The 20,888-nt window shown below is 45.3% G+C and overlaps 1 protein-coding gene across 2 annotated transcripts; it reads right to left on the reverse strand.

Moving 5' to 3' along the window:
* Positions 1-489: 489 nt before the first annotated feature.
* Positions 490-16,645, reverse strand: mxi1 (max interactor 1, dimerization protein). Of its 2 annotated transcripts, none has more exons than XM_058381889.1 (6): positions 16,325-16,645; positions 13,864-13,969; positions 10,514-10,543; positions 3,198-3,312; positions 2,656-2,836; positions 490-2,458 (listed from the first exon to the last, which is right to left on the reverse strand). In XM_058381889.1, the coding sequence occupies exons 1-6, from the start codon at positions 16,524-16,526 to the stop codon at positions 2,295-2,297; spliced, it is 798 nt and encodes a 265-aa protein (XP_058237872.1). In that variant the 5' UTR covers positions 16,527-16,645; the 3' UTR covers positions 490-2,294. The 2 variants fall into 2 exon arrangements, with proteins under 2 accessions (XP_058237872.1, XP_058237873.1); XM_058381890.1 differs by lacking the exon at positions 16,325-16,645 and adding an exon at positions 14,229-14,919.
* Between the last annotated feature and the right edge of the window lie 4,243 nt (positions 16,646-20,888).

Raw genomic sequence — 20,888 nt, forward strand, 5'->3', positions numbered from 1 at the left:
CAAATATTATTTTCCTGTGCTTCAGCATTTATAAAAATATCCTTTACGTTCATGAAAACCAGTCAGTTCCTGTTCTCACTTTTTACGTTACAGCAACTACAAATGTTCAAACCTCTCTATAGAAAATCGTTCATAAATCTGTACCGACAGAAATAAAAAACCACACAGACATTTCTTTTTGGTCTTCAGATTGGACAATCTCTGTGTTTTATTGTAAGTATTGCAGTTGGACTTACAGCTTAAATCAGAGTGCATGTTTGACAAAGAAATGACCACAAAGTTCAGCAGGACCTCAAGGTGTAATTAGCTTCATCTCTGGGACCCGTTCCGTGTTCAACCCGAGGCTTCCTGATCTCTCACACACACACCTGCGGGAGGCGTTGGGATCACACGTAGTAAGACTTCAGCGCCTGGTTTGGTACGAGCGTTACGATTATCAAGTGTTTAAAGTGACGTTAATAAAGACTTCATTACTCAGGAGACTTGAAGGGAAAAAAAAAATTCCCTGTTGTGTTCCGAAAGAGCAGGAACGCCGATCTCGGATCGGAATTCTTCCCGCTCTTCTGTGTGATCCCGAACATTCCCGACTGCACTCAGAGCTGAATTAGGATCGGTGTTTGATATAACAAAATCAGCACTAGAGAGCAGACTGGATGTTGCTGAACAGATCCCTGCTCGTGTGTGTGTGTGTGTGTCAGGAAGCACATGGTCGTCTCAACGTGGGTCCTTTATTTTAAGTGCAGATTAAAAGGGGGTAAAGAACCAAGTAGGTGGAAAGAATGAAATTTTTTTAAATAAAGATTCTTTCTTCAAGAAACAGAGATGCGGTGTTCGTGGGCGGTTTGGCCTGGTGTCGGATAAACAGCACCGTGTTCAGTCGAGCGCTCGAAACACACACAGCTCGGGATGGGTTATATAATATCCAAATAAAAAAAATACAAAAGAGAGAGAGAGAGAGGAAAACAAAACAGGGAAGAGGAATAAATATGACTTCCTTCCATTGATAAATAATAAAGTCAGCTGATGATGGAGGAGTGGAAATCGCTCAGCACTGGTGGAATGCCTGTCAGCTTCAACAGGGGAACACACACACACACACACACACACACACACAGAGGAAGGGGAGGGGGGGTTTAGAATAAATGATAGATAGCTAATAAATAAAAAGTGTGTGTGAGGTCCAGCGCTCGGGCGTCCCGCTGCCGACGGCGTCCGTCAGTGAGACTTTTTTTTTTTTGTTTTCCTTCCATTTTGGTCAGAATGGGGAAAAAAAAATAAAAAAATAAAAATAAATGGTGGAGCAGAAGTGTAATACTGTCCATGCCACTCGGTCAGAGCAATCTGAGAAGGATAGGTGTGTATCTTTCCAAAAATATAATTTAAAATGCACAAAATAAAACACAAGACGAACAGCAACAGAGGCTACCCATAGGTATCTAGGTTTTCTTCTTCTTTTTTTTCTTTTTAAAACTCCTTTTCTTAATTTATTAAACTATTTATGTATTATATACAAAAAAAAAAAAAAAAAAAAAAGCAAGTTGGATTTTGCTCTTTTGGACGGCGTCCGAGGAAAAAAGGGGGGGGGGCTCTAGGAAAAACGAGGGGAAGGGGGGGGAGAGAAAAAAATAAAAAATGGTAATAAAATAAAAATTCGGAGTTATTGCTCGTTACCGCTAGGAGGGATGTCTACGTTGCAGCTGCTGGACGGAAGCACGGCTCGGCTGCTTCCGACGTTTTGTGACGCACCATAAAATGCACCGTGGGAAAGACTTCCGTATAAAGGAAGGCCCACTTTCCCGGCGACGAGAAGCGCTTCTCGTTTCCGTCGGGTTTCTTTTCACGTAGCACCATTCGTAGCACAAGAGTTTGTATGCCTCAGCCGTTTCTCTCGCAGCTGATGGTGATATGCGGTGCTGCGGAGGATTTCCGGAATCGTTCACGCTCGCACCGAGTCTGCGTCAGAACGGTCCGACAGGTAACCAGATCACACAAGAGAGAGAGAGAGAGAGAGAGAGAGAGAGAAATCAAATTGATCGAATTGAATCTAAAAGGCAAAATTCCGCGTTTGGAGAAAAACGAGAGAGAGAGTGAAAGAGAGCCGGTAAAGGCAGTGTGTACATTCAATCAGCCAATCAGAACGCTGCTCTGAGGGAGGCGGCGGCTTGTGCTCTGGTCACCTGTGGGGTTCTGGCAGGGGTTTTGGGTAGTGGTAGAGTGGAGAGGATGGTGGGTTGGTGTGGGGGGGAGGGGGGTTGGTAGTCGCTGTTGCTGGGACTGCACATGTGCGCACGTGTCTATGAGCTGAAGGCTAGCTTGACGCTGCAGGAGGAGTAGCCCTCGTCGCTGGCCAGGCTCTGCAGGCTACTGTGGTCATCCAGGTCGCTGGTGCTGGCCGTGCTCACGCTATCCAGCTCTCCATGGGAGAACTCGGTGCTCTCGACGTCCACCTCGATCTCTTCTGCGTGAGGAAGAGGGAAATAATGATTGAAGTATTCAGATCTGAAATCCTCCTTGCATTCCATACAGCTCTCTCTCTCTCTCTCTCTCATATATATATATATATAGTTCCAATAGTTCTGAAAATATTGGCACCCTCTCTATGAGATCTATGCTGTATGAGATATTCCCATAGCGTCTGTGTGTGTCTCTGTCTACCTTGGTCTGAGTCGGAGCGTTCGGAGTGGTCGGAGCAGGGGGTGGAGCCCACGCTGTCTGTGCGCACCCTCTCAGTCTTACACGTCCCCCGAAGGGAGTCCAGCTGCCTCTGGAGGTGTCGCTGCTTCCGCGCCAAATTCTCTAGCTGGTACCGAGACTTCCGGTCAGCCTCCTCCAGCTTCTACACACAAAAACCCACAAACACACAACCAGTCATATTTTCATGTCAAGGAAAGTGTGTGTGTATACACTCTCTTAGTCTTGTGTGTATGCACTTACTACAGACTTCTCAGATCAATATACACACACACACTCAATGTGTCCAGTGACAGTATGGCAGCATAATAAAATGTGACCCAGCACCACACACACACACACACACACAGTCGATAAATCAATGAGGCTCTAGCTCAAAATACATTGTTATGTGAAATCCACAGCACTTTTAATCAACTCAACTGCATCCTGAGAACCCTTTCATAGCACGTTTCTTATATATATGTTTGTGTGTGTGTGTGTGTGTGTGTGTGTGTGTGTGTTACCTTTATATGTGCTTTGGCTTTGTTAAGCAGGCCCAGCGTAGTGTGACGGTTGCAGTCGGGTCCCAGCGGGATGAGTGCCTTCAATCGCTCCAGACAAAGACGCAGGTGGGCTCGTCTACACACACACACACACACACACACACACACACACAGATTAAAAGTCAGTTATTTTACAGCATAATCTTTCCTCAAAATGTATTTAAAAATAAATAAAAAACAATTTTCAGTCTTAATCCTGATCCCGAGACAGCTAGCACACTAGACGGGGTGGCTTTGTAGTGAGCATTGTATAAGACACTATCTGCATCAAACACATAATAAAAAAAATGTAAGGAATTTCTTTGTCTATTTTACTGTGTGTGTGTGTGTGTGTCAGTGATGACTATCTGTGTGTCTCCTATACGTCTGATATCAAGTCGGTGCCGGCTGTACCATGCCTTATCAGGCCTGTGTGTGTCTGCTTTGTCGTCCACCATCACATACACTCTTTTAAAACACACACACACACACACACACACACACAGACGCAGACAAAGACACACATGTCTCGCCAGTGAAGATAAGTGGCAGATTTACTGTGCCTTATCAGAGACCAAGTGTAATGAGCGACGCTCACACACACGCGCTCACACACACACACTCTCTGTCTCTCTCTCTCCAAATGGTATCATCAGGCATGTCTACTATGACATGTGAGAGCACCCCCACACACACTTCAAATGGTATCATCAGGCTTTGACCTGTGAGAGTGACCCCCCCCACACACACACACACTCTCTCTCTCTCAAATGGTATCAACAGACATGTCTAATGTGTCCTGAGAGTGTACACACACACACACACACACACGCATGCATGCATACATACATCATTATCTGTGGTGAAAAGTTACAGCTTCACGTTTATCTCACTCGCTACCTTCACTGGCTAATCCTCACGCTAGCTACTGAAAGCCTGTCACAGATTCTACGCTGTTACACAAATCACATGGTGTAACGCCGTGACACATACTTTACAAATTTCCAGGGGAAGTCCACAAGGGAGTTTTGAAAACAGCGGTGTAACACGGGGAAAGAAAATAAACGGTAACTGTTGGTTCACACCCTGGGGCTTTATGTAAGAGGCGATGACTAATGGGACGAGGTCTGTGCTTTCGTTTCGTAGAAATGCCAACGGATCGCTACACGTAGTCGGGGTGGATCTCTGAGCGCTAATCCCGGCCAATCCGGTTAATCGAGAGCCGTATCCGAAACCGCGAAGGCGCTCTACACACCTGTAAGCATCACGAGTGTGTGTGTGTGTGTGTGTGTGTGTGTGTGTGTGCGCGGAGCGTTGAGACTGAAATCAGGAAATGTACGCAAGATCAATAGCGTCTAGTTTTAGAAGAAGAAGAGAGAAAAAACGGATACTAAAAAAAGGAACCGCTGCGAAAATCCAAATCGAATTCGTTTAAAGAAGTTCTGCTTTATCCACAATTTTAGTCTACTTCCTGTCATTTCAAAAACAGCTGAACCTATTACATCAGCTAACACTGACACACACAAACACTCGAGTTTCAGAATTAGCATTCCTGTTCCGCCACCAAAGGCATTCCTCAAGGGTGTACCCTCGGCCCGCTTCAGCAGGAGTGTGTGGGTAGTATCTGCACGACTGTGTGTGTGTGTGTGTGTGTAGGATGTGGCGTGACTGAGTGTGTGTCCAAGAATAGACTCCTTTACTGAGCCGCGTGAATGACGCTCCATCTGTGGCACGATTACACAACACGTGGCCTGAGTTCTCGTAAATCCACACCCGCACAACATACGAGAGCGTCCTGCTTAACAGTGTCATGGCTATTACCACACACACACACACACACACACACACACACACACACACACACACACAGGCTGAATTTGTGCGTTTTGTGACTCTCAGTAAAAGCCGACCCTCTCAGGGTGAGACTCTTTGGGTCTTTTCCTCCTGGCTAAATGCCATGTCCACTAACCCCCACCCCCTGGGACGGTTTATACCGTTATATGCCGATGATGGTCGTGATGGCTGTGATGGTGATGGTGATAGTGGTGATGATGTTGGTGGTGATGGTATCACGTTGAGTATTGGCCTTGTGGCATAAGGACTAAGGAATACTAATAAGACTCATTGTTGCTTGGCTGCCCATGTCTACAGAAACACACACACACACACACAACGCCATACTTCAGAATTCCCACAAACAAGGTTCTCTCTTCTGATGTCACCAAAATGACACCAAATCCACCCGGGTTCATCAGAGTGTGAAGCACGATGTTGGCCGCACCGTCGCCCGGAGTAACAGGACGACGACCAAAACATGGACACCGGCAGGAAATCAGCATCAGATCTGCTCTGGTGTGTGGGTTAAACATAGAAATGCAGGAACAGCAGTGAAGCTGCACATCCTTGTTGCCCAAACATGTTCAGACTTGTTCCAAGAAACACACTTGCACGCACAAACACACACACACAATGTGGTTTCACACGTCTCCTTAAATGACTCAATGTATATCTGTCTGTACACTACACTACACACACACTACAATGTCCTTCTTCTGACCGTCCTGACACACATCCTTACAGTGACTCAACACACACTCCCTGCCCTGACTGACTGCATGCCTGGACATCTCCTTCCACACACACACACACACACTTAATGTGGTACAGTCTATACATGGAAACAGAGCCAGATATTTTTTTTAGCCTTGAATAACGTTACTTTACACTAGGTTTGTGTAGCAAAATGTCCAAAAGGCGGCGGTGGAAGAGAATGCGTGATAGCTGTGGGGTTTGTTATCGCGGGAATTTCCGATGCCGTCCGCGTCATAGCAGCAGAATGCCGGCCTTAGAACCCACATTTATTTATAGTCATTTATATAGAGTGGAACGCCACAAAAAGGAACGATTTAGACACAGCCTCTTAGCCCAGGTGCACATCAAATGGCTGTTATGTAAAAGAAAGGGGAAAAAAAAAACGACAGAACATGGCCGGGTGATGATGGAGAGGGGGAAAGAGAGAGAGAGAGAGAGAGAGAGGGAAAAGAGGTTTTAAAGGCTCCTTTGTTGTGTTGCTGTACATCTCTTTAGGGGATCCCCTTATACAAATACTCACTGCTTCTCCTTTGTGTGTGTGTGTCTCTTTCTCCCTCTCTCTCTCCCTCTCTCTCTCACACACACACTCACATGTGTGAGCCCAAGTGTACCATACATGTTCACACATGTGCACACACACACACACACACACACACACACTTCACAGCTCTGTACTTTTACCACTTCAGAATTCCCACAGGCGAGACGGGAATATTTTTTATTACTCGCTTTAGATTCAAGAGGTACAGGATTTTACAGTACACCCCCATCTCTCTCACACATACACAGACGCGCGCACACACACACACCCCCGAGTCGTGTTTGTCCCAAGTGACTTCGTATTATCATCATCGTAATTATCATCGCATAAAATGTACTGCAAACAAGCTAAGAGAAAATTCAGCTGATGAAATCATGTCTCATCCTAGTATCCTCCCCATATCTCACACACACGGGAGACACAAAATCGGCTCTGCTTTATATTCTATTCTAGTCCCAATTAGCCCAACGCTCTAATTACTGATTTATTATGATGAATTATTTTGCAGCTCTAATAAAGTCACACACACACAAACACACACACACACACGGCTGTGGGCACATCAGTAACACATGGATTAACTCACATGCTCTGCTCTAATCTGCCTCGAGCAGCAGATTCCACTCACGTGCCCTCAGAGAGAATGAGTGTGTGTGTTTGTGTGTGATCATATAAAGCTTTTGTAGATAGCAAGTTCAGATAAAGCCTAGCCGTATCCCCGCCACCCCCCACCTCTTCTAACAAAGTCACACACACACACACACGCGTAGACAGCTGCTGCCAGATGTTAACAGAAAACCATTTTGTCCGAACCAAAGCTTCTGCTGATGGATATCTAAATTCTAACACACACACACACACACTCTCTCTCATGCCCTGGCACTCACAAGCCTGCACCCTGACACCAGAAAGCTCAAACCTCGCACAATTTTCGAGGTATGCACCTGCACTCGCAGACAAGAGTCATTCAAACACGCACACCTGCACTCGCACAAAATGGCTCTTGCGAAACCACACTCGCACAATGAATCGAAAGCCACATCATAGAACAGAGAGCCTCGTCTGATTGGCTGACCTTCGGTTCACACAGATACTGATCTTTGATCACGTGATCTCTCGTTTGTTTGTTGTCCTGCGTATTCAGGAAACTAATCTCAAACCAGAATCTTTCGCTCTGACGCCTTCAGAGAAAATGGTGTTCCGGAGCAAATAGGACCATCAGGGTGACGGTGATGACACAGGAGGGCTGGTGTACTCCTCACTGTATGGTCTGACACACCGCTGTGTCCTGTTTCAACTATTAAAGCAGTACCGTGAGATTTAAGACTCAACCCTTGTGTTTTCTCCAAAACAGTGCTTGTTTGATGAGTAACATCTCTGCCGAGTTTGTTGTTCCTGCTCCAGTGCGCTCTCTTTTCTCTCGGCCCTTTTCCCATTAACACCAGTGCAGGCGCCGGCGCGCCGTCTGATACCGCCCTGGACTCGGTTCTCGAGCAGACTCGGCTCAGTTCCGGCACCGAAAACGCTGTCGCACAAACACGTCTCCCAGCATGCTCAGCGTGTAACCGGATCTTCAGGAGCTGTGTGTTGAATCAGTGGGGTCTGAATCCATGTGTCCTGTTCCTGAAATGTATGCTTGATGAAACGTACAACGAGTTCTCTGCATCGAAACAGGAGTTCATACACAAGAATAAGTGTGTGTGTGTGTAAGTCTGCTATAGCACGTGTGAGAGTGTGTGTGTGATGTTCTGTCCAGAGATCGAGCCCTGTTAAGCTGCTTTTGCCGGCCAACAAAAGCTTACACCACTCTCTTTCACACACACACACACACACACACACAAAAGCACACTCGAGAGAACAGAACAAACAGTCCCAGTTTGACTACATGCACTTGCTGGACAGAGAGGCATCACAACACATCAACCCTCCACATAGTGCGAGTGTGTGTGTGTGTGTGTTCAGCATACTCTGCTAATCAGGGAACAAAACATTATATTCTCATTAGTAACTTCAAGAACTTGCTGGCTTTAAAAAAAAAAAGAAAAAAAAAAGAAAAAGAAAAAATTTGGACCAATCAGAGAGCCATTAAACAGTGACCAATAGGGTCGCTCCGTCAGAGTGACATGGCATAGCAACAAGTAGCTGATTGGCTGATTATCGACTGTGGCGTTTGCTCTGCTTGTTCTAATTCAGCTGTATTTTTCCTGAGGTAAATTCCACAGCCTGGTTCATTTCCCCTCACAATTCACTGATTCTAGCTTTAATTCAACAAAGTTTAAGCAAAAGTCACTCAGAAAATGAGAAAACTGTTGCTAAAGTTACCCAAGTTAGCTTTCCGACCTAAACTACTTCAAATATTACTAACGCTAGCTAGTAACAGGTTCCTGCATGTCAGACGGCCATTTTGTGTCCATCAGGGCCATATATCTTTAGTGTGTGTGTGTGTGTGTGTGTGTCCGTGTGGTGTGTGTGTGTGCATATTCGCGAGAGCTGATTATGTGCTGTTTACAGTCTGTGTCTCGCCACTTCCTGTTCCTCTTTTAAAGTGGTTGTTTCTGTGTTCTACAGACTTCAAAAGGGTCATACCCCCCCCCACCCCAAAAAACCCCAGCTTGATCTTTCGGCAAAACAAAAATCGGAAAACGGCGACAGACCTTGTTTCAAAAAAATCCATGCTATCTGGTGTTGTTAGCTTGGCGGTGTTTAAGCGTAGACGACAATCTACTCGACTCATCTCAGTCCGTGGCTCAGCACAGAAAACATGTGCGTGACAAGATGTGAACAGGTTTGCATGACGATGCAAACTCCACGCAAAATGGACGCCGCTTTCGGTTTCTCTTCTTTTCCTTTTTTTTTCTCTCTCTTGTGCAATAAAGGAGCCGAGTTGCTAATTTTCAGTCAGTGACGGCTTCCGAAGAAGCTTTGTGGTTGAGATCGGTGAGTTCAAGAGGATGTCGCAGACCTCAAAAACAAATATCTGGTGAGCGTTTGAGGAAACAATAGCGACACTTTGTCTTCCTGTGTGCACGGAGCGGGTCGCGAGAAATAGCGTGACATCAGAGTGTCTACTGATGACACACGGCATCTGGTTGATATCTCGCTTAACCAGCTGGCTTAAGCAGAAGATACACACACATACACACACACACACACACGTTCTCCTTTACTAGAAATGGGCCATTTGGACAGAAACCTGTGTAACGTCCTGCTATTTCCACTTCGTCCTTGCAGTGGAATATCTGCCCCGAGTCCTTTCCCGAGAGACAGGCGCATGACGGTTGAGAAAAGATAACGGCTGCTGCCCAGATCCCGAGCGCATGTGTTATGTATACAGTCCTCCGGGGCAGAGATTATCGAGTGGATTTGACCCGAGTGCCAAATTCTCACAGTTTGTGCACTAATGCACTCCTAATTCTTAGGCAGCATAATACTGCTTCCTGTGTAGAGCCGGACGGACCACTGCGATTCTGACGAGATGACCGCTCGCTGTGACACGCAATCATAAAGCTGAGTCAGTGTAAAGAGCCAAAATGTGAGCAGATCCATGTAATATTTACACACGGAAACAAGCTAGCACCTGTTCTGGAGTTAACAAAATACCGGAGACTCCTTCCACAAACCGGACAGAAAATATCACCGTATCGACATCTGTACGCTTTTCTGTACGCGATTCCGACTCGAGAACACCTTTGGGATGAATCGGAGGTTGCGAGCCAGACCTTCTCGTCCACCATCGGTACCTGACCTCACAAATGCGCTTCTAGAGGAATGGTCAAAGAACACACTCCTAAACCTTGTGGAAAGCCTTCCCAGAAGAGTTGAAGCTGTTATAGCTGTAAAGGGCGGGACAACTCCATATTACATTCATGTGCATGTAAAGGCAGATGTCCCGAAACTTTTGGCAATATAGAGTATGTCCTTGACTAGTTAGTGCTATAAACAAACACGACGCTGTGGGTGCGAGTGAGGTGGTGAAAATGGTTTTTTTTCCCCCACTGGCTCCGCCCCATAATTTTACCCGACTTGATTAGTGTTTGTGTCCCGAATAAACACACAAACTTGATTTGAGGCAGAGGAGGCACGCTGACAAAAAGCAGATTTGCCTCGAAATGCTTTGCCTCTTGAATCGAAATGCTTGTGTGATGTAGAAAGAGCTGGAACTCACCGGTTCTTCTCCAACTCGTTGTGTGTTGACCTGCACAAAGAAAGCAGAGAGAAACAGATGGCATGTTAAAACCAGAAAACACAATCGCCAGTGGCACAAAGTCGCAGAGCATGAACACAAACCCAACATCTGCATGCCAACTGTGTAGGAATTCGCTCCGGGGCATCAGACGAGACGAGACTCTGTGTGTTTAAGGCGGAATCAAGTTCGATGCGTAGCTAGGTTAGTTTTTGTCCTGTTTGTGATGCTACAATCCAGATGTTCATTCCTTCTGTCTTACTCCTTTTAGTTCAGGATCCTTCTACATAGTTGCTGAGTTAACCAACCACCTTCTCGAGAACACAAAGCACATCTGTGCTACAGGATAATACCGCAATTCATCTCTATATCACAAAAAAAAGGGAAAGGACCGGGTATAATTTCATCCGAAACATTTTCTTTGCACCTCTGGTGTTATTTGCTTTGTCTGCAGTGGGCAGAGAAGCCACTGGAGAGATGAAGGAAAAATACAAAATAATAAAAAAAAATAACGTGGAAAGACAAAAGGAAGAATCCTGAACTCAGAGCTCAAGCATGTGAGGACGTCCCTCGTGTCTGACCCAACCACCCCCCTTTCCCACCCCCCTCTGAGCGACTGGGGTTGTAAATAATGTAAAGTGAGCCATGCTCTTGCGTGAGAGGAAATGCTCCGCCAACTCTCTGCAGCCTTTTTTTAAACTCGGACGCCGTTAGCGCTGCATCGAGCTCGACCTGAGCGCTTCTGCACAAACGGGGGGGGGGGGGTGAAAGGGGGCAAGGGGCCGGTGTTTCTGCAGCGTGCGACAGGATGCTTAGTGTCAGGGGAGCACACGCGTACCTCTTCCATTTGTGGGTGTGTGCGTGTGTGTGTGTGAGAGAGAGAGAGTGAATTCCTCCTGTTATGCCTGCATGTCTCTTGTGATTTAATACTACAAACTCTGACTGTAGTTCCTTTCCTCTGTCTTTGGTGTGTGAGAGGAAGCCGCCTAAGCAGGAGGCTAAGCATATTTTGGCAACACTAGTGCACTTCTGAGATTTAACACACTCATCCATTTGAGCAGGACATTACACGGTTATTTTCAGTGCTCCCGTGATTCCTTTCACCAGACCAGAGTTGTTGCTTTTTTGTTTTTTACTGACAGACCGTGGAGAAACAAACCACCTCTGAGGTTTATCTTCAATGGGTTTCAGATAAATTGATACTGAAATGGATAGCGAGCTGTGAAACTCGCCTTCAACGTCAACCCTTAAGGGTTCTTTGGACTGCTCTTACATGGAACTCCTTTCTGAAAAAAACAAAGCGAGGAATGCTTAATAGAACCAGCCCAAACAGCCAACCTAAACGTTATGAAAAGGCAGGCATGTAGCCTGCTTCCAGGGTTTCCCCATGTTCCAAAAAAAACAGTGGATTGCAATTGGATGTGAAGGATCCACTATGACGCTGATCATGTACTGATCGTCGTATGTAAATAAATAAAAGCCGCCCTGACGTCACAAACCACTTACAGTTCTAAGAAATGCCATGTTGTGTGTAAACAGATGGAGTCTTGAAAGAGGAGCCTCTTTTTCTTTCCATAACTGTAGCCAGAATGTAGGTCGAGGAATTATCGTGACAAGAAAATGCAAACGAGTCACAGACCAAAGCCGAGGCTGCACGCATGACTGGAAACAACTGGAGAACAGACAAACAGAACGGAGACAAACACGGCATGTAATAATACGCCTGTGCGTCCCTGAGGGCCTGCCATACACGCTATTATCACCCTTAATCGCTCCGTTTGCCTGTCCTCATTACAGTCCTATTGTGGCAGGGAGAGCTAGCACGCTCGCGCAGGTATGTCGACGGATCAGATAGCAGCACTGCGGCATTCTTTCACCCTCACGCTGGCGTGCACGCATGGAAGCTGCTTTCTTTTTTGCACAGACCCTGAAAGTCATCAAGATGTCTAGCATGGAGAAGAGAAAGGCACAGAAAGCAGGAGGGAACCCTTTCCCTTCCCCTACCCTCTCCTTTCCTCCAGTCCACACAAACAGAGCGAGCGTGCAGATGCAAAGCTGGCACGCGAGCAGCTGCAGGCGTCTGGAGGCACTCTGGTTTACAGTTTAGATTGGAAGGAGAACGTCTGGATTTAAAGGGGCACGGCTTAGTAATCATGGGATGATTACAAGCTTTGGTCCGAATCTACACAGTGGGCAAAAGGCAAAAAAAAAAAAAAATCTGCCTTTCGTTTGAAAATGATGGCATGATTGTTTGCGTTGGGTAACGCAAACTGCAAACTGCTATCTTAGAGAAAGAAGAGTAAAAAAGCTGGAGAATTATCCTGATGAAGAACTGCTCCAATTCACCTTGGCAGCCCGAGAACAAGAGCTTGCTGTAAATAAAACATGGCTAGGGATCGTGGGTAAAATCTCACACCCTGTTCGGAGAGTGAAACTCCTCAAATGTACATTTGTCCAACAAACACCTCCTGTCCGGCACATGTCCGGCCTTTAACTCCTGGCTGTCAACCCGTTCTTTGGATTGGCTTTGTTAGAACAGCAGAAGCACTTCAGCTCACCTTTGTGGTGTGCCTGGAAAACTGGGAAACACGCCTGAAGCCCTAGTTACATCAGAACGGTTCCTTATTTGCAAGCATTCCTGCACGGTGAGGCATCCAAAAACTGCTGTTCTTCAAAACAGTTCCTATTGTTTTGACACAAACCAAGTCACTATTTGTAAAGAATAAATTCAAACCTAGAACCTTTAGGGCTCTGCATGTCCGCTTAAGGAAATCAGGAAGTTCTTTAAAAAGCTGCATTTGAGCCAAGGTTGCCAAGATAAGCTGGCTAGCTTGTTGCTAACGCTGCTGTCATGTGATTACTTCGTGTTGCACGAGTACTTAAATTCATTTTTACTGTAAAGTGCCTCCGAGCGCAGTTGTACGTTTTAGGTGCTGGGAGGGAATTTCGCGACGGTCCCTTGAGCGCTCGCGTTGCTGCAGCGCTCTGCCGTTTTGACAATCAGCTGATGAGCTGCACGTGCCCCCCCCACACACTCCCCCGCCGCCACCCCCAACAACACTACCACCTGCACGAGCGGGTTAAAAAAAGAAGAAGAAGAAGAATGCAAAATTTTTCTTTTAAAACAAAAATCACATTAGAACCGGAAGAGTTAGCTCTAACAAACAAGGAAATAAACAGCGCACACACACACGAGCGAGCGGTGGCTCACGAGCTGTACGTATGACGTTATGCGCATGCTTTTACAGTCGATGCGGTTCGATGAGGATAATATCGTTCACACTGCATTAGATAGAGGGGGAAAGATACCGGGGTTTATTTCCCGTGTTTACCTGTTGTGATTGCTGCTGTGCTTCTTATTCCGGAATTTTCTTTGTCTCTGGTAGTTGTTGGAGCTCTGAATAGACGGAAACGTCGAGGCGTAGCCATGCTCGCACTCTGAAAAACAAAACAAAACAAAACAATCAAATGCAATAAGCACAAAGAAAACAATCGTGTTGATTTAATGCGTTGTGGAGTCGAGCAATAAATGGCGACTCTGGGTTTCCAGGACGCGTGACTTTCGTTTCTAAACGGCTCTCACGACCTGCAGCTTGACGTGGCACTATTCATATCCCATAAACCAATGCACTAGAATAAACACATAACGATCATATATTCATATAAGGACGGATATATATATACATATATATTTTACCTCTTTCTCTTCTCTCTAAATACTCAGCAGCTTCCAGTAACCTCTGGATGTTCAGCACCGCAGTCATGTTGTTTATAAGGAGTCGAGCGTTAAAATGGGTTTAGGAGAGCACGAAACGACAAAGATATTGCTTCCAAAGTGTTGCAATATATCACTGTATATATTGCACAATTTTTTAAGAAAAAAAAAATCACTTAAAAAACCCCTCTGTATTAAATAGACTGCCTCAAACAACCCCAAAATACCGACTCTGATTGAGCTTTCTTCTGCCCTCTGTTTATTATCCGCTTCAGGTCGGTTAGCAGACCTAGCGCGAATTTAAAAAAAAAAGAAGAAGAAGAAAGAAAACACCCAGGCTATTAAAAAATTTAAAAGTTATGAAATCACCAAAGACTAAAAAGTGTATAAAATGAATACAAACTATACAAAAAGAAAACAAAACAAAAAAATTCCCCCAGAAAGCCCGACTCCGGCCAAGTCCTCGCTGCTTGTGCTCGCGCTCTCTCTCTCTCTCCTCACGCAGTTTGTTTACCTAGCTCCACAGCTGAGGAGGAACCAAGTGCGCATGCGCAGACGAGCCCCAACCGCTAGGCATTCTGGATGATGGAGTTCTTCCGCCAATAATTCAACCATGTCGTGGCGCACGTAGGCATTTTCGCACCTTATGTAGAGTTTCTACGGAACCGAAACGGTGCGCAAAGTCTAAACACCCATCACATATTCGCTCACTTCAGTCAGTAGAATGAGAGAAAACACATATTGTTTTGGATTTGCTTCAAATCGTACATACGTCGACGCACTTTATCACCTACTCGTCACAAAAAATGTCTTATTTAAAACATACCTTAATTTCTATTTCTATTTCTTACACACACACAAGTTTCTGTCAGAGTCACCAACAGGCCCAGCAACACGTGACGTCACACGCACACAGCGCGTTTCATTGGCGCAGCCCCGTTGTGGGCTTGTTCTATAACGCTGGGCTTTGACCAATCAGAGCGCAGAAAAGTTCTCATGCGGAAGCCATGTGAGCACACCCACACCAGGAAGCAGATATGGGAAGTTTAAACATTAAAGATCACGCAGAAGAAATTAAATGGCACGCGACAAATCCGGACGTGTTGAATAATTGTGCACGCAGGTTTCCTATCATGCACGCACAGGATAAATGCAGGAAGAAGGGACTCGGCCTTTGTTTGAGTTCCTATTAAGAGTGCATTTTAGAAGCTACTATTATTATTGTTCTCGTGGTTAAAATCTAAGACATCCTCGCGCCGTACCCTGAAACTGTTTTAGATCGATATGAAAGTGAAACATAAACGGATCCATAGGCTCCAATCAAGACTAGTTATTTTTTCTGTCTGTTTATTACAAGAAAAAAAAAATACCCCTTCCAGTCTGTGTGTTATAGCTCGATATCCCCAAACCCCAATCACGATTAAAACTAGCATGACTCTTGCATGACTAAAATAACATTAATCCATGTCCAAATCTGTCTGGAAACCCACCAAAAACTCGTCTGTTTTTCAGTGCAAGTGCATCACAAAGCGCATTAGCACACAAGCCACTAACCCTAGGCCAGGAGTATAAGTTATTATATAAGCTGTAAACATGTCTACTACTTATATAGGTCATGTGAATATTCATGACTATGCGACACATAACGGGGCCTTTACGAGATGGGATGATGCTACAACTAAAATTTTTTTTTTTTTTTAAAAAGTGGAAAAAATAATGGGGAGGAGGAGAGAGGGACAACATCCAGGTCCATTAACGCGTGCACTGATGCACTGATGCAGGGAATAAGTGACCGAAATTTTGCTACAATTCAATACAATCAATATCGATCACTATTCATCTATATTAATGGGAAACCAGGGGGAGGAAAAAGAAGAGAGGAGAAACAGGCGCGGGGAGGGGAGGGGGGTTTAACCCAGTGTCCCATCGCGCGCGCACTGCGCTCCTTGTTGTGCTCGCGTGAACTCGCTTCTTTGTTGTCTCAGTCTGTTGTCCGTGTAACGCAGGTGCTTCAGGCAACCTGATCAGCAAAGAAGCACAGCACAGCCAACACACACACACACAACCTCATCACTTACTTCCATCCTTCCTCTCGGCTCTTTCAATGTAGCTGGCCGCCTGCAGCAGAACCTGGACGTTTTGGAGGAAAGTGCTGATGGGAGATTCTCTGGAGCCGAAAACCGCACTAAATGGACAAGCGTCCAAATTCCTGCTGTCCGCTCCGCTTTCTGAGTCCTCGCTCTTGCATGCGTCTCGCTTTTGTCTCTCACTTTTCACCATATTTATTTATTTATTTTTCCCTTCTTTGTGACAGTTGGCAGAACTCCTGTCCGTGATGCCGCGCTGAGACTTCGCTGAATGTGACGCGCAGTTCCTCAGCCTCAAAGCTCAGGGCTGGATGAGGCGCGCGCGCACACGCACGCACACACACACACACACACACACACACACAGGACCGAGAGAGAGAGAGAGAGATCACAGCTCAGTTTCATGGTCCTAGTGCCTGCAATTCACTGCACAGAAAGTAAACTCCGCCCTGTATATTAGGATTAGAAAAAAAAAGTCCAAAACCAAACCCCAACAAGATGCCTGAAGTCAAATACCCAAATACACACTGTATTGTCAAAAGTATTGGGACACCCCTCCAAATCATTGATGTTGTTTTTCAGGGGTTGGACTCGGCCCCTTAGTTCCAGTGAAAGGAACTCTTAATGCTTCAGCTTCATACCAAGACATTTTGGACAGTTTCATGCTCTTTGTGGGAACAGTTTGGGGATGACCCCTTCCTGTTCCAACATGACTGCACACCAGTGACCAAAGCAAGGTCCATAAAGACATGGATGAGAGAGTTTGGTGTGGAGTAACTTGATTGGCCTGACCTAAACCCCATAGAACACATTTGGGATGAATTAGAGCGGAGACTGAGCCAGGCCTAAACTGGGACGTCTGCCTTTACATGCACATGAATGTAATATGGAGTTGTCCTGCCCTTTGCAGCTATAACAGCTTCAACTCTTCTGGGAAGGCTTTCCACAAGGTTTAGGAGTGTGTTCCTAAACACCACTAGAAGTGCATTTGTGAAGTCAGACCCTGATGTTGGACGAGAAGGTCTGGCTCACAGTCTCTGCTCTAATTCATCCCAAAGGTGTTCTATGGGGTTGAGGTCAGGACTCTGTGAAGAGTTTTGATTATTAAGGCAACAACTGAACGACTGAATGTGAAAGTTCTTCTAATACCATTTCTTTAATGTGCCAGTGACTGACAGGTCCAGGAAAAGTCCTACCTGTGGACTTGGGACACATGTCAGGGGGCATGCTGAACCAGGTGCTAGTCCTAGACATCACACACTACAGACAATTTCAGAGATGTCAGTCATATCTTTGGACCACATCAGATGTGGGAACCGCAAATGTGCTAAGCACTACGCAAGCATGTTCTAGTTAATCTAGCTAAAGTTTCAGCTAAAACACATTGCTAGCCAGTGCTCGTGTTTTTGTTTAGACATGAAATGATGAAATACACCAAATATGTCTATAGAGATCCAAAGACAGTTATTATTTAGAGGGGATTTCCATCATTTTCCAGAATGCAGCCTTCATGCTAGTTCTTCTGATTTAGCCAATGGAGGAGGTTCTGTCCTAAGAGGCAGGCTAAGGGAAGCTCAAACTCCTCTCTCTCTCTTTCTCCCCTGTGGTCTCTCTTTGCTGTAGCCTTTAGCCGCGTGGACATGCCAGGACGGCAGCGTGGCGCTCTCCTAGTGCACTTCAAAGTGTCCAAGCTTTGATGTGCAGTTCACAGAGAGCATGAAAGCAGGACGCAGAGGAGCTCGCATTCTGCAAATCAACACTGTGGCCTTCAGCTAGCGTGTGTGTGTGTGTGTGTGTGTGTACTGGGTGTATCTGGACTACAAAGTGGTTCATCTTTTTTGGATCTAGGGATCAAGGGAGTTATTGTGTGCCCTTGAGCTGAGTATGGGCCGGGATCAAGTGCGATCAACGGAAAAACACTGGTGTTTCTGCGTAGCATGGAGACAATAGATTAGCAAACAGCATTCAAATGAATAGTCGATGATTATCATCAGCACAAACAAATCGTTGAGTGAATTAGTAAGAAGACTGCACCTACTATACAGATAGAGGTCAATTATTAATAAATGTTTGTTTGCATTTATGGCACAGATATGGATCGGTAAACACTTACTGTCTAAATAGAGAGCAGGCTGGATGTTAGCATATTAGCTCAGGTTTTTCAGACTCCATTAACAGATGGTATTAATCACTACTCAATAAAATTGATACTGTCTAAATAAAGCTCATGTACATGAGAAGTAAGTAAGAACAAATGTAGTAGCTTATCCGTCTAGCATGTTAACTAGCTTGCCAACTTGCTAGCCATTCTGCTAATTAGCAGTTTTCTTTCCCTCTACATCAGTTACAGCATATCGATCATAACATACGCACCACAATAAAAGTTTAAAGTATTATTATCATTTAGATTTATGAGCCACTTTTGTCTGCGTTCAGAAGTACGACATTGCTGTGGCGTCTATTCCGATGCCCGTCTAACGCCCTTCCCGTGAGATAATGAAGTTTTCAGAATGCTAGTAAAGTGCCCTTTGATGCATGTTGTGGAACGTAGCTCTGGTAAGGTCGTGTCTGAGAGCGAGACATGGTCTGACCCTCTTCGCTTTGCTTCGCAGGTGTGTCATGCCTGTAATGACACATTAGAGCAGAGTCGTCTTGTTCCTGCTTCGCCATCTAGCCATTAAATCAGGCTTTACGGCCTCTAATTAAAGGGTCTGTGCTCGTGTCCCGGAGTGCACAGGCGTCACGCTAGCAGCTATAAGACTAGCCAGACCCTCGGGCTCCTCTGAGTCATTCCATGAGTTTGGTCCAGGAGCCGTGACGATGACCCCTGACCCCTTTGGCCTGCAGGAAGATACGCAGCACTATATCCATCACCGCTGTCTGTATCAATTATTAAGTGTTTTGGTTTCGCTATAAAACCTGAAAGATCCAGGTTAAATGAGACTGAAAACAGAAGATGAGAGTAAACACTCAGATGGTTCACAGTGCCACTGAAGAATCCAAAAACAACAGGGAGCCGTCGTTTTACAGCGCAATATCCCACGATTCTCTCTGTGGACGCATCGAGGAAACTGTTATATTAGTCAAAATGGCACAGCGGAGTCCTAAAGGAAATCAGACGGATGAATGTTCTCGGAAATGACCAGAGGGCTTCGATTTCATATTGTCTACTGTCATTTTGTGGAACTGGAGGAACTCCCGACACGTTGCCCTACTACAAGGGACTCGTTTCCATGAATTATAGAAAGCTGGGCACATCAGCGGCTAAATGACGGAAGGTTATAACTATTGGCACCACGGCTCTGTCGAAATCTCCAATCGTTACGGTTTCCATGGTAACAGCATACACGCGGTAGATGCCCCATATAGAAGGATATTAAAAACGTGCCTGAATGTGTAGTTAGCATTTTTGTTCTTTCTTTAAAAAGTGGGCATTAACTTGTTTCTTGGATGCTTCACTGTTAAAAAAAAATAATAAAGTATATGTTATTTGTTAATAAATAGAATAAATGTGCCTGTTAGCGAACTGCTGGAGGATAAAAGCCTTTAGGACACACTGTTATGGGGAAATGATCAACCTCAGGGTGATAACAGTAACGCAGGACAAAACGTTTCTAGAAATCGGGTTGATTAGATTTAAGAAAGTGTATTTTTAACAATACACTCACTGGTCAAAGTGTTGCTAGGCAACCATAAAGTTAGCTTATGTCTAGAGAATGACGTTTTTAAGGAGATTGCAGGTTTGTTTATGGAGAACGTAAAGACACAGCGACGGCATTAATGACTCAAAGACGTCGAGGAGATCAACGTTTCTCTCAGATGTGTCGCTAGATCGTTAAGAAGAGACTCAGAAAAGCGTCTAGAAGTACTTTTTAGTCTGACTGCTAACCAAGCTTTAACGCGTTCTGCTATATTGAAAAACATCATCCGCTTGGTGCTATGCCAGAACACTTGTAAGTGGTGAATAAACCAGAGCCGGCCGTTTATATGCGACGTTCTCATAAACACGGTGTCACCATTCGAATGCAGAATCAACCACAGACTGCTCTGAAACTGCCTCCATTCCCGGTGGTTAGTGCCGTATTTCACTAATAGCAATCATAAACTCTAGACCTCCCAGCTTGCAGGGTTTGTGTGTGTGTGTGTGTGTGTGTGCTGGCATTGTTTGCTTCTGTTTGCTGTTGCATATATGTGTGTGTAAGTAGCACGGGCTCTGTTTCGGCTCTGCACGTGTGCTTTCTGGAGTTTGACTAACCTGCTTTGCGTATGGTTAGCTCAGCTGGAGAGCGTATGGACGCCGGGTGGGGTGTGTTTACTTTTAAGCCCTGGATGCAGGGACACCCAGGGGTTCGGCATCCGTTCTCAAAGGAGCGAAAGAGGGAGAACATTGTTGTATTCGGTGTTTCTTAGACGGTTTCGCTGACTAAACAATTCTTTAAGACTAAACAATATGTTTTCCAGAGTTTTCTTCTTTTCTCATCCTCAGATTAGCGTCAGAAGATGAAAGTTACGTTTCAGTCCATGTAAAGCGATTTCCAAAGGAAGCAGGATACAG

Source organism: Hemibagrus wyckioides, linkage group LG27, assembly GCF_019097595.1.
Source record: "Hemibagrus wyckioides isolate EC202008001 linkage group LG27, SWU_Hwy_1.0, whole genome shotgun sequence".
NCBI classification, from domain to species: Eukaryota; Metazoa; Chordata; class Actinopteri; order Siluriformes; family Bagridae; genus Hemibagrus; species Hemibagrus wyckioides.

Coding starts and splice junctions, on each gene's coding strand:
- mxi1 (XM_058381889.1), bottom strand. CDS start 16,526: ATGGTGAAAAGTGAGAGACAAAAGCGAGACGCATGCAAGAGCGAGGAC. Junction 13,970..16,324: donor AGCCGAGAGGAAGGATGGAA/GTAAGTGATGAG, acceptor TTTGTTTTTCAG/AGTGCGAGCATGGCTACGCC. Junction 3,313..10,513: donor AACGAGTTGGAGAAGAACCG/GTGAGTTCCAGC, acceptor GTGTGTGTGTAG/ACGAGCCCACCTGCGTCTTT.